This window comes from Centroberyx affinis, unplaced genomic scaffold (assembly GCF_046629955.1).
Source record: "Centroberyx affinis isolate AG114_WGS23_722 - 3 ecotype Tasmania unplaced genomic scaffold, CSIRO-AGI_Caff_v1 ptg004215l_1, whole genome shotgun sequence".
Lineage (NCBI taxonomy): Eukaryota > Metazoa > Chordata > Actinopteri > Beryciformes > Berycidae > Centroberyx > Centroberyx affinis.
Genome location: NW_027281960.1, coordinates 62,807 through 77,646, shown reverse-complemented (window position 1 = coordinate 77,646; position 14,840 = coordinate 62,807). Strand labels below are relative to the sequence as shown.

General features: G+C 41.6%; 1 protein-coding gene across 1 annotated transcript in view; it reads right to left on the bottom strand.

Moving 5' to 3' along the window:
* oxct1a (3-oxoacid CoA transferase 1a) overlaps window positions 1–14,840 on the bottom strand; it is a 58,047-nt gene that overhangs the window by 4,792 nt on the left and 38,415 nt on the right. Inside the window, exons 14-15 of the mRNA XM_071543060.1 lie at window positions 7,004–7,093; window positions 6,008–6,088 (exon numbers count right to left, since the gene is read on the bottom strand). Of these exons, the coding sequence (XP_071399161.1) occupies window positions 6,008–6,088; window positions 7,004–7,093 (171 nt within the window). The remainder of the gene's footprint in view (window positions 1–6,007; window positions 6,089–7,003; window positions 7,094–14,840) is intronic.

The following is a 14,840-nucleotide window of genomic DNA, read 5'->3' as shown; positions in this document are numbered from 1 at the left end:
GAGGGGATGGTGTGACCAAATAAGTTATGCGTATTTACGCATTTAGCCAACACTCAGACTGGTAATATAATATACACATAATATAGTTAAATTACACTGCAAACAAGAATCTATTTCCTCTAACCAAACTGATTGGAAAAGCTATAATGGGTGCCAATAATTGGGACTCTGCTTTTCAATTTTGAAGCCATAAAAGATTTATTTTTTGTTATTATTTGATCATGTGCTTTTTTAAATCAAAAGAAAGGGTGAAGACCAAAGTTGATTCAATTTCCAGTTATTTCAGAAGATACTGTACATTATCAACAAAAAGTGCAAGTGCGGCAATTCCATGGCCAAAACTGTATGTGGGCCTAACAGTTCTAGAAACATTTGGCCACTCTGACATATGAGCATGAGCACTGGTAATAAAGTTGCTGTGTGAATGGCAAAGGTGAGATAAAGACCTTTTGAATTGAGGGGTAATTGTAGCCACTAGCCAGTGTGATATTCAGTGTAGGTAAAAGCTCCAAGTCTACTGTGTTATCACTAAATTACTCTGGTTTTCCACTGGTTAGCAAGATATCTTCTCAGTGCCCTGTTTCATATGCTTGCACACACACGGACGCACATTCCCACACACACAGAGTGGGAATCGAGAGTGGGGTTTTATTTTTTCTGACTGCTGAGCAATGGGGAAAGATGAGACTGGGTAGAATGTCAGAGGCAGCTCAGCAGTATGAGCAGCAATGATAATGCTAGCCACTCTAACCTAGGTGGAGGACAATGACCAAATTCTACACTCGTTAAATCTTTTAGAATCAGTGACTTGGGTAAACTTATGTGGGTAAAAGAGGACTTATTATTATTCAACAGCTAAGGTTCTCTGGCTGTTGAGGGAAGGTTGATTGGGTGTTGAATTCGATTTGAATAATGCTCTCCATTTTGGAATAATTGAAAAGCACTCTGAGGGTGGCACTTCCAGTAGAAAAAAATGGGGTGAAATGTAAATTTGGGATCAGTGTCACTGCCAGCTTTCTTAAAGAGCTCTAGGTAGTGTTTTAGATCAGTGCCTGCTGTCACTGAACCCACCGTGAGAAAAATCAACGCTTCTCTTCTACCTCATTACTGAGACTTCTCAAAGGAGGGAAGCTAAGTAAAGTCAGATGGTTAAAGGTGACAGATAGATATCTTAAGGCCCCATGGGGATAAATCATGACCTGTACAGTGTTTATCAGTGGAATCTTGATCCATTAACAAATTCATACCATTAAAATGTGCTCTGGAGTCTTTAGGGTTCCTATACTGTGTCACAAAGCCAGACCAACTGAGCAACATAAGGTTTCTCAAAGCTGTGGGTCTTGGCTGAAGTGAGGCATGATAATAGAAAAACAAGGATTCAAGCTGCACTTCTCCTGAGTCTGCTTGTTGTGGCTTGGTAAACCTCACTGAGAGGGGACATGAGAAAGAAGGAGTGTAAACAGAAGAGGCCTGAGGAGATGTAAGATAAAAGAAAATATAGTAGAGGTGTTTGCGATGACCAAAATCAACTAAGCAGAGCAGGACTGAGAGGAATAGAGTAGTACAGTGGAAGAGGAGAGGTGCACAGGGAAGGAAGGAAAGAGGAGAGAGGAAGGGGGAAAATTGGTGTAAGGAGAGAAGGAAGGAAATGAGAAAAAAAGGGAGGTGATGGGTAATTAGAAAGTAAGAATTCAAGCCATTACAAAAGTGGGAAGTTGGGGATGGAATAAGAGGGGAGGGTGTTAATGGACAGGGAGGGAGAGAAAGCAGAAGAAGATGAAATGAGGAGGGTGGAGGGGAGGTGGTGGCGGTGCTACCAGGGCGGTAGAAAGAGCTTTAACCTTTATGAATGTTGACAGAAATCTGCTCGCTGAGAAATTATGTTGTGCAATAGCAACAAAAGCCAGCAGAGCAAAAAAGAACAGACGAGGGGGAAAAAAAACAGGAACAAATGCCATGGACACACTCTCTTTGCCCATGACAGGTCATGTTTTCAATGAGCAAGCTCCAGAGGCTGTAACCACCAGAGGGTAACAGGGCCTTGACCACAGTACGTGACGATACAAAGAACTGCATCAGCACCAAGCTCTACTAGCTACTGGAACATCTCTCTAGGCCTTTATTTATTTATTTATTTTTTACCTCCCCCACACCTTTTTGAACCTAACGCTCTTGCTCCCCTTCTGCTCAGTCCTGTTTAAAAAGGAAAATTCCACCCTCGGCTACTCTTACAGTTACACATCATCAATCTGTAATGTTCAATGCATTTCACAAGTTATTTTCTGATGAAGAGTTGTATTTTACCTTTTTGTTGTATCCACTTTCCCTCAACCTGCCTGTCCACTTCAAATTCCTACATTTCTCAGAATGCCTTTTGGCAACCCCAAGAGACCATGCCTGAACTTGTTCCATTCAGCTATGCATTTAGGTGCATTAGGTGTGTAGGTGGAGAGAGCAATAGCGATAGTAATAATAGGAGCAAGAGAGCAAACTTTTCCAGTCAAGAAACTACAAACTGCAACATGTCTTGTGGCTGCATTGCAGTATGGACTATGGAGACTACTGTCAATGGAGAAATTGGTATCTCCTTCCTTTCCTCTTCTATGATGGATTTCTCCATCTATTGTGAGTCTAGACAGAAGCCCTTGCGCTTTGATTCTGGGGGACTGACACCAAAACCTGATATTTACCGTTAATGCTTTAGACAGCTGAAGAGTGTTCTGCTATCAAACTCCATTGTAGCTGTACTGGAAATATCTCAATGTGACATTATGTTATCTATTTTGCCAGTTATCCATGGGGACAAGAAAAACACACCAAAGAACAAAATGGGCCAGTATGCAAGGTATATTGCTGTTTTTATTACAGTGTTCAAGTCTCCTTGCTTCTCTGTTCCTTCCTTCTTTCTACTTACCCCTTTTTCATTTTCCCCATTTCCCTGCTAGCGCTCACATCACCTAGCTCCCTCCTTACAGTATGCACTTTACTACGTGCTGGATAATGTGCTGTTTTCTGGGTATTGTGCCATAAATGTAAATTCTGTGTCTTGTATATTGCTGTTTACTGTTTTACTGTGTGTATATTGTGTGCTGCTATTGCATTGTTGTTGTAGGAGAGTGAACCAATACAAATTCCTATCAACTATGTTGACATGGCAATAAAATTATTGAATCTTGAGCTTGAATCCTTTCCACCAAGCTTGTTCACATCTCCCCTCTACCACTCTCCTCTCACACATTATGTGACAGTGGTTCCTAGGAAAGCCTAGGCTGACAACAGCCATGTCTATGCCCTTCAGATGCCAGTCATCATTCACTGAAGCCCTCAGGCATTATTCAAAGTCATTCAGTTGGGCCGTTATTCGGTCTAGTCAGCTCCAAGTCAGCCAGGTCACAAGAGCAGGGACAAGTATGGTCAAATGGATTTCAAGCATCACTTTGGGGAAAACCAAATTACAAGAGATAGAGTGGATATCCAGAATCAACATTGATGAAGGGTCATATGACATCAATTGTCCTCTCTAACCTTTTCTTTTGTGGAGGGTGCATATTCAATTTCAACGGCCACATACCTAATCAAGTAGTTCCAGCAACCACCGATTTTCAAGTCCCTATGTATAGAATATTTTGTTTGCATACAAATAGACAAGTACAGATGCTGTACAGACCAACAGTGCCTCTGCAGTTACAAACACACATTCTGATACGAACACTGTATGAGCGAGCATCATTCAATACAAGGTGAGAGGGCGCCGTTTCATTAGCATTGGGTGAACTTAATAAATTACCATACCTGTTATGCAAAAAACAGCTTTGCAAGCTCAATCTAGTTGCTACTAAAATATAAAAATACCAGCAAAAAATATGTTTGTGTCACACAGACTAGCCACCACAGTTGCAAAGCTATACCCAACACTGGATGAGTGACTCAATCACTCAATATGAAGTGAGAGAACATCCTTTGACTGACAGACTCCTATTGAACACGTCATGTGCCGTAGGAAAAATAACTCACCTCCTTAAATAACGTTTGTTCCAGTTCCATTATTCAGTTTGCATTATTACAAGTTCATGTCACCACTTCTGTATACATATTTGTCATTTCTCTGCAGAGGAGGAACAAGTGGCGAGTTGACTTTGTGACAGTGACGTAAAACACTACTACCAAGGGATACAAGGGGTCGCAAAAGTCATCAAGTTTCAAATTCTATTGGTAGTAGCTTTTAGGTGTTGGGTTGTTCTTTGCCTCTTTACTGAACATTTCAGTTCATTAATTCCATTAATTTGTTCTGCTTTACGTCTTATTGAACAGCAGGATTAAAGAGAATCAAACTTTGTGCTGCTCCAAAATATTACTTTGCATGAAAGATAATAGTAGTGTTTAATGCAGCACAGCACAGTACACTGCATCTATTAATTGCTATTGGCTTCTGTCTAATCTCTTGCCAAACTAGACAGCTCTACTCCCATGTGTGAATACCACAGGAGGGACTTAAAACTGTACCTTTCAAAAACGGCAGAGAAGAATGGGAGTGTTTCAATAAGGTGGCAATATTGCTTGGACACCAGAGAAACAGATGTACACAGACAGTTCCAAGGGGAGAAGAAAAGTCCAATTAATAGGCAGCTAAAAAACATACTGTTCTACACTACATACATACTCGAATAATGCTGCACGTCTTCATACTAAAAACTGTGGCAAGTGTTTTGTTGTAGATTCCAAGTATTCAGGGATATGATTAGGAAAACAGTGAAGCAAGAAAAAGGCAGAGGACCATTGATCTCTCATTAAAAAGGATTGGATATGTAAAAAAACCCTGAAAAATCACACCCTTTATATGCTGCTCCAAAACATTTTTTTATTCTGCACAAGCCTATCATTCTGGTTATTTTCAACCTGGGCCTTATTTTCCATCATGACAATTGATTGTGTTCAAAATTTCAAGAGTAATCCCCTATATTCTGTTGTGGTTTGGCAAATATCATGAGCAGTGTTTGAACGGAGCTCTGTGGAGTTTAACAAAGACGTACTGATGAAGCAGTGAGCATGAGTAACCACAGTGACAGTAACAAGCTGGGCCATGTGGTAGGGATGATAACATCATTAAAATACATCATCATAAAGAGAGGCCCAGCCGCAACCATGAGGAATATAGAAATCAATATCCAGCCTCCTCGCAGAAATCAGCTGATTGGATTAGTGTTTACTGTATAAATGTAATTTCCATCTACCCATGTCACTCTGTTGCATCACAGCCATCTATCAGTCACTGTGTGCTTGTTTGTGTGTGCGTGTGTTTGTGTGTGTTGTAATTGAGAGATAAAGATACAATGTGTGTGTCTTGTGTTTCTTTGTCTTCATTTTCAATGTGTCTTGTTTATTATTGACATATTTAGAGAATTGACTGGCTGTTGATAAAATAGGGAGACAACCGCAGTGACTGCCAAAGGTAACTTATTACATTTCAGTTTCATTCAATCACTCCTGAATGGAAGGAAACTGTAATACTTTGCATAGCGAACTGCCTGCCATCAATTAAAAGCAAATAAACCAAGAAAAAAAACATGTAAAGGAATCAGTCAGGTCATAAATTGTATGGATTGTAAGTAAGGAAGGCTGACATGCAGATATGGCCACAAGGTGATGGCTGAGTAACTCTTGGTATTGGTTCAAACTGCCATGAGGATCATGTAAATGAGACTAAAATGATCACCACAGACTGGAATCGAGTTTGGGCAGCTGGCTGCCATCAATTCAATCCCTGTTACCTTCCATTAAAAGTTTGGTTAGTGGGAATGAATTTCCATAATTATGGAATATAAATATGTAATATAAAAAAATGTTAAATTCGTGTTAAACCCTGTGGTTAATAAATAATATCCATCCATCCATCCATCCATCCATCCATCCATCCATCTATCCAATTAGCCTCCATTTAAATTCAGGTTGATGAAAACAAATTTGCATACTTGATACATGCAAATATAACAAACCAATAAACACACACCTTTTCTGTGATGATCCGATCAACACACTGCTTCCCTGTCAATGGCAGATTGCATTTGTCCAAGATCTTGTGCTTCCCACCCTGAAAGAGAAGGGTAGGGGGGTTAAGAGAAAGGTTGAACTGGAGGTCATTTGTCCAGTTTATGTTCAACCTGTCAGTCACTTCAAATGTGTGTGTTTGTTTTCTTCAGGGATGCAGCTGGTTACGTACACTTATTGTATCCCCCAAGGCTTTATAGGCACATATCCCATGTGTGTCTCCATTTCCCCGCCAGTCAGCTTTAACAAAAAACACACACGTCCAAGTGCCTCAGAGCCTGCCTGAGAGGCAAACATGCACGCATCATACAGCTCTACCCCCCACCTCCCCCAGTCATGAATGAACACAGGCTTCAGGGCAGAAAATTTATGCTCACCTGTTGCACCATCTGGACTGTAGCTGGGCGCCAGACAGACTCCCATTAGCAAAAAAACAGTATGCTTCTATGAATGCAGAACATTGCATTGCCCTTGCATCATGTCAGTCTGGACTTTCTAAAAGTAAACCAATTCAGCTGGATTGTCCACTGCTGCTGGCACCAGGCCTGTGGGATGATTTATCTCTACTGCAGCACCAGTCTAACTGATCAGCTGTCCCCCAAAACCTTGAGTCCAATTTTAGACTTGTATTTAAATTAGCTGAAGGCAAAGAACAGACTGAAGGAGACTGTCTGTCTACGAAACCCCATCAGGATGAGCTGGCGCTCTGTGGTAAAGAGGCATTAAGCAGCCCATTAACAGAATCATCCTTAATCAGTCATAACACTCTCACACTCATTACCATAGGAAGCAGACACAAGGTACGCCAGTGGAGGTATTTAGGTTACATGGGAAAAGAAAATAGTCTATTTATTACAAATTCAATTCCTGAGAAAGAGTCTTTTGGAGTAATTGATGATGGCTATGATGGACGAAACAAGCATGAAAAATACACACACATGCTTACACATATACACACCTTGGCTGAGTGCTCCATGGTGACCACCACCTTGGTTCCAGCGCTGGCCACCAAATCCATGGCTCCCCCCATTCCCTTCACCATCTTACCCTAAGGATGGAAATTGATTATTGATTGAGGGATTGATTATATTTATCTCATTCACTTACCCGTATTCATCTTCTGAATTCCATTTGGGTGCATTCTACCAAAATGAATAAATGCAATGTGTCATGACAGATTTTCTTTGTACTGGCCAAAGCCTACTTTCATCCTTGCTCTAATAAGACATTGAATGATTTAATACAATTTCATACCCAGAGAGAGAGAAAGGCAGAACGAGAGAAAGAGAGAGAGGGGAAAGAGCAAAATTAGTAAAATGTGGTGAGGTTACTCATTACCGTAGCAACACCAAACAACAATTCCTGTGGAAGCTGAAGATAACTAAATGCTACTACTCTAGCGTCCATCCCAACAGACCCATGGGCCCATATTATACATAGAACTCAGCTGTACCGGCGTCGTGCAGCACAAAAACTTTGGCACAGTTACTTGAGGTGATCCATAAAGTTACTGTGGCTGTGGCAACCGCTGCGGACACACTTTACCATGGCGTTATTGTCTGCAGTGGCACAGATGAAAGCCAATGAAAATCAATATGTAAATGAAGTGTTACATATTAATCACCACCCGATCATCCATGCAAGCACAATGGATCGCAAACTAGATATGCCAGAAAGGCAAAGACAGCTGTTCTCTGCAGCAGAGCACTGAAACACACTGACGAAACATAGCTTTTAGAGATATTTTGGTTACTGATGAAACTTTTTTTTTCAACATAGATAATGATAAGTTGGAACTATACCACCTTGCCAGAGCAAGTGGTATTTGTTGCGCAACGGTGAGCTTTTATGAATTGCTTACGGACAGGCAAATGATCAGAAGTGGGCGGTGGTGCCAAAATAGCACAAACGGTAAAACTGAGGCGGTAAACTCTGTTTATGAACAGGGAAAATGCCTACCGTCACGGTCTTACCCACTACCGCGTCATTAACCCTGCTGGTGAGTTTCATGAATATGGGCCATGTTACCTTCAAAGCATTAAGTTAACACTATGAACCATTATAAAAATCATGCTGGTTTCATTTAAAATGGGGGCCTAACCCTAACCCCAAAGTACATTTTTAAAATAAGCACGCTGAAAAATCATCAGCACAACAGAACTACCAACTGGGTGAAAAATGTTCTTTAAGTCACTCATTGTTCCCAATAAGGAAAGTCTCCAAATATGGAAGGCTGACATGCAGATATGGCCACAGGGTGATGGCTGAGTAACTGAATTAAAATCCCATTTGCTCATCAATCATGTGAAGAGCCTGCTTTGCTCTCTGTTTGATAACCGGAGGATATATATGCCAAGCGTGGTGCATCGTAGGGATACTGTCTGCCTCAAGGGAGGCCAGCTGGGTGTATAAGATACCAACAGAGAGCGGAAGGAAGAGTTGGGGTGGGGGCTGGAGGGTGGTGGGGTAGAGGAAGTGAAAAACATAGACTGCGGACGTGAGAGCGGTTATATTTAATAACATGGTTGCATTTCATTTCATATAGTTTAGTTACCTACTATGCTACCTATTGTATTCTCTTATGCACCACCCATTGGAGACTGCTATAAAAGCTCACACATATGCTTACACACACACACTAGTTTGAGTCTTGTATTAAAGTAGTTTCTATATTAATGACAAATGTTATCTCTACCATTATTCCCCTCCCAAATGAAGATAACTCCCAATGGAGTCTGTGGAAAAAAAACATAGGGAGAGATAACAACTGAATACTTAAATATAGGAAAGAATTTGAGCCTTGTGTGTGTTGGGATCAAAAACATAAAAGGGGACCATATATAAAAGCAGCCTGGGTGCGACCCAGGAGTTTCTTTGGGCTCGACCTTCTGGCTCAACTGACAGTGACTCTTTAGATGGCACCCTGAAAGGAAACTGTGGCCTTTTTAATACCATTAATGTTAATTTACGCTCTGGCAGTCAAAGAGCCTGGTGGTGTGTGTATAGGCCCTACGGAGATAACCGTGTCTGACCTGAGAGTAGCAAGTCTAGATTTACAGCTGCGTTAGCCAGAGCAGACATCCGATAATAGACTCCACCAAGCCACTAGGCTGCTGTTAATGAAAGAAGGGACCTGTTCCATTAGAAAATTAAACATGAGGTTAAAATTAATAGTCTTTTGGTTTTGACCAATATGAGAGCAAAAACAGTGCTGAGCTTTAGAGGGAAAATAACAAAATGATCCTGGGTAACTCTAGGGGCAATGAAACCCCTACTGGAGCCACCTTTTACTAAATAAAATAATTGTTGGCTGTATGTTTCGGGCCAATAGTGGCAAACTAAATTGCAGCTATCAAGCTTTTGGCATTGCCATTGGCCATCACCCATTGAATGAATGCTAGCTTTGAAATGAAACAGCTACGGTGCCTGTGTTGCATCATATCCAGTAACAGCAGCGTACTGGGACAGGGAGCGTACAGCATCAAAAATCCACCTGTAGTCAATCCCTCATGCATCATCCAATCTTTCCCATTGTAGGAAAAACAAAAAAACACCCTCGACCCTCTGGTACCTGTACTCTGGCTGTGTGTCTGTGTGTGTGTGTGTGTGTGTGTGTGTGTGTGTGTGTGTGTGTGTGTGTGTGTGTGTGTGTGTGTGTGTGTGTGTGTGTGTGTGTGTGTGTGTGTGTGTGTGTGTGTGTGTGTATAGGATCAAATATCTCGATAATGCTTCTGCACCTGTTACATGGTAAACACTATGAAAAATAATATCACAGTGGAGACATGCTGACAGGTATAGGCTGTGTTGCCCACTGAGGCTTATCATTGACCTATATAGGTGGAAGAGGCTGCATTTGCACTGCCGCTGATGTACAGCTTTGCATCTGGTTAGCTGAGCCAGCTTTGATCCAAGCTGCTCCATGTAGCAAAAGTCAAACTTATCGTGTGTGTGTGTGTGTGTGTGTGTGTGTGTGTGTGTGTGTGTGTGTGTGTGTGTGTGTGTGTGACTGAATGAGACAGAAAGAGGAAGAAATTATCAGATGGGAAGATGGGATAAGCTAATAACCTATTCCACCCTGCACACTAAAGTGATTTTATTAAATCCAATCAAGCTCTAAACTTTGGTTGGCTGTGGGCTAGACTTGTTTTGTCTGGCTCAGTGTGGTTGCTAGGCTACTGTAAACCTGCTCACCTGACTGTGGTGGACAAAAATTGGTCCTTTCAAGATTACTTGCCTCTTCATATTCAAGACATCTCAGATTTAGAGAATGCTATTCCACCGAGCCAATAATTTCACGGAGGATCTTGAATATGGAGGTTGTCATAGTATTTGGCTTTCTACCAGCAGAACCTGTAGGAAGGCTGCCAAATGGAGAGAAAATATTGTCGGGACAATATCCACAGAGAGAAATATGCACTGCCTCAGTGCTCAACAGGAGCAAGAGTAATTTAGTCATTTAATTAACACAGCTTTGACGATATTAACCTTGTTGGTTCAACTGCCTCACAGGTTTTTCATTTCCTCAACACTCCGATTGTGTCCCTTTGCCTGCTGTAATCCTGGCACCATGGGGTACAAGGACACCTGAAAGGCTGCTCCCAAACACATTTCATTACCAAACACACAAAACATGATAACATTCTGCGAGACGTCAAACAAAGCCATTGTAAAACTGCTCAAAATACCATCATAAGAGCAGCCTCATACAAAATGAACTCTTGAATGAATCGTTGCATAACATAAACCTAACTCTATCCAGATGTGTACAACGCGAGTATGATAACTCACAAGCCACTTCCATGTTAATTTTGAAGTTGTTATCTATTGCACTGCTTCATATTAGATCCAGTAATGAGAAAATGTTCTTGCACTAGTTCCCACAGATGTTCGTTTTTCTTCTTAAAACATCCATTAGACTTTACTGGCTCATTGAACTCTCCCTTTCAAATTAATCCTTGCCAGAGGCAGATATACAGTAGCCTACACATATGCTAATTAAATAGGCGTTGAGGAACACGCTAGAGATGGAACCGCCATTCATGTAATGACTTTAAAAGGGAGAGATATGCGTTCGACTGCAGGGGGGAGTATCAGTGATGCAGAATCAAGCTAAAATGAGACTTCCGCAGTGCAAGCTCTGCTGGGATGACACCTATCATAACATGTGAGGGCAGAGACAATGACAGAGTCAGTCCAACTCATTCAACAAGGTTTTCTCACAAAGCCACCGATGGAGCACAAGTCAGACTTTTCGTAATAGGTTTTTTTAAAAAGAGGAGACATGAAGGGGCGGAATGGAATAGCTGGGTAAAAATGCTTGCCTATACTATGATTTACTTTCTACACTTGCAGTACCTTAGGAGAGCCAAGTTTGTTCTTTGAGGAGAACGGGGGCAACAGGTGTAGCAATATCAAGTCGCACCTTTTACTCCAAGCTTTGCATTCAAATTCTGTTCTCTTTTTAGCCATCAGCAGTCACAATAACAATCTGGCACCAAATTGTTTCAAAGACTCAAGCTTGGCGTTCCAATATGTCTACGGCGGCTGTGGCTCAGGAGGTAAAGCGGGTTGTCCACTAATCAGAAGGTCGGTGGTTCGATCCCGCATGTCGAAGTGTCCTTGGGCAAGATACTGGACCCCAAATTGCTCCCGATGGTTGTGCCAGCACCCTGCATGGTAGCTTGCCACCATCGGTGTATGAATGTGTGTGTGAATGGGTGAATGTAGGCATTGTAAAGCGCTTTGGATAAAAGCGCTATATAAATGCAGTCCATTTACCCAGTTCTACTTTTACAGTTAGAAAAGGGTGCTGCATCGGATTTACTATTGATACAGCTGCTGTAGAGCAAATGCAGGAGGAATGCATCATGGGAAACATATACTGGCTACCACTGTATTTCTTTTACTAGGGTTAAGTGTAGCCTGCCTTTTTTGTGTTACCATGACAACAAAATATGATTTCCTCTTGTTTGTTGTGCAGCCCTAGTGTTCACTTTCCAGTCCGCGGCAGAAAAAACATAGAAAATGACCCCCTTAAAAATCCACAAGTTCCCACTTACCAACTGGCTTCCTTCCTCTCCCCCTCAAACTCTCTGACAATCTCCGCTGTCTGATATAAATGCCTCTCTATTTAATAACATAGCGACGGACTGCAGCGAGCCTGCATTACCCAGACAACTAATGACAAGCAGCAGAGGCAGAGACAGAACCGACAGGAAGACAATGGGCTCCATGCTCAAAGTGATTGGGCAACATACTTGTTTACAGTGTCCTTTACATAACTCTGGTGAGATACAATGGAATATACCACAAGAAATTATTACCAATGTTAGGGCTTTCGCAACAACTATCAACCTTTTGATCCCCCTTGAAATTCTAACCTAGAGTAGTGGAAATATTGTATACTGTTGAAGATCTTTAAGCCAGTACTGCTGGAGCCAAAGACGACTAAAGGTGCATTAGTTGTATCACAATAAATGCCCTCAAGGTATTCAATACTAGGGTTGTCATGATACTAGAATTTCTTACTTCGATACAGTACCCAGGAAAATATCGATATGCGATACCATTTTCGATACCACGGGGGAAAAAAATGAATTTTCAGTGTTTTTTTTTTAAATATTGTTTTCACGTTAAAATATAATTTTAACATGAAAACAATATTTTAAAGTTGTCTGAGACAGGTGTCGATCGCCGTCATGATTTGCTCTTTTTTAGTGAGGGGAGTGAGCTTATACTGCACAAGCATGTGAAACATAATATTGCCTCCTGGCTTCTGCAGCATAGACTGTAAGCAACTAAGCAAAAAACACAGACACAGAGACCCAAAATAGTCCGTTAATATCCGACAACGCAGGGGCAAATCCCGGTGCAAACGAGACAGATGGACGGACAGACAGACAGACACATGCTTCTCCATAACGTAGGCCCGATAAAACTAAAAATTTACACAGCAGATTACCCCTGCTCTAGTCATCAGCCTATCAGAGCACTTTTAACTTGTTGAAGCAACAGATACCCACCAATGATAGGAAAAAATCAGCAGGGCTAGAGTTAGTGGATCATTATTGACAGAATGATTTTAATCGGACATTTCACAGAGCCACCAATGGAGCCACCATCTGAAAACCGGACAGTCCGGTCGAAAACCGGGCATCTGGCAAACCTACTTGATAACGTTAGCTAGCTCTGTAGCTAACGTTTGGTTTGCTAGCTAAACTAAAACGGACGATGTGCTGGGTACGTTAACGTTTATGATAAATGTTTAATGCTCCAGTGATGTTGAAACGGGAGTTTTCGCTAACCTCTCGAAATTCTTTATATAGATTGGTGTGTCGGTCCTTAAAGGCCTATTTCACTGCTGTGAATATGATGATTTATTAAAACTAGGTCACCCATGTAGTAGAAATGTGCAATTATTTTTTAAATTGGAGCCCTATGACCAGAGAAAACTGAGAAAACGGCTGTAGATTCCCCATATCGCTCTTAAGGGGGAATCCTACAACAACCAGAATGCATTGCGCGCGTCACTGACTCTGACGGTGCATTCACGGTCAGTGTAGCACCAAAGACAAAGTTAGCAGAGACAAAGCAGCATTATATCTCTTCACTGAGGCTCATTTTCATTTACAAAACGTTTTTCCTCATCGAGTCTGGATAAATCGCACCCATTTTCAAAGGATCATAAAACAAACCAGCGCGCTGGAGTCAGTTACGTTATGTGGATCGACTTACGAGTGCTGAACGGTGCCGCTGGATGTAGCCGCAAGTAACAGGTAAAGTTAACACAGTCACTGTTCGCTGTTGTTCTGTATTCAGAGTTGGCAAAGTCCGATATAATATTCTGTCAGAAAACAAAGTCAGGTTCACCAAAGCACCGTGAAGTATGTTGCAGCGCAGAGTTTTCTGTCTGTCCCCCTGACGATCATCACGTGTCTGATTCAATAGCGTGATATTCGGCCTCGTATCATGAAACTAGTTTTCTTCCAAATATACTGATATTTTAAAGTATTTAGTAGTATGATATTTTAGTGTCTGCTTTTTTTTTTTTTTTCGCTATCGTAGCATGGGATGGGAGTGTTTTGGGAGACCCACATTTTACCGTCCTTGAAGGCACCACTACAGAAAATGCGGAAACGTAGTTTGTAGTCTAAGGCCGATCTCCAAAGTCCGCCGGATGATGCATTTTGTGCCACCTGGCGGACTTTTGCCGGCAAATGAGCGGGGAGCTCTGGGTGCAGGCAACACGGAGGGAAGTTAAACATTGTTCATTTGCATATACTACCCATATTGTAATGATACAATGCTGGTTGAAAATCGGCGAAGTTTCCCTTTAAGGTGCTTCGCCGAGTTTGACGTGTTACCCCCCTTCGTCGGCACCACTCTGTAGCATTGTTTGCTGACTGAGGCAACAACCCAGCTGACTGCTACTAGTGAGAGGAGGGGCTGTGGGCAGCGGTGCAGGGTGTGTGTGTGTGTGTGTGGCTAGTGGAGGCAGAGAAATAATGTTTGATTTTTCATTAAGAGAAAGCACTGCTGGTATCGATACTGTTGCAAATAAGTATTGTATCTGTTTCAAATTTTTAGTATCGATACTGATCGAAGTATCGATACTTTTGACAACCCTATTCAATACACTATGAAAGTACAAAGTTTCTTCAGGTAACAAGTAGTGTGCTTAGGTAAAACATTTGCCAAGCACTTTGTGACTTGATTAGAATAACAAAGTGCTGCCTGAGGGTTGGGAGGCTGAAAGGTCTATGTATACAGTAGATATGTGGAAAGACCTACTCAAA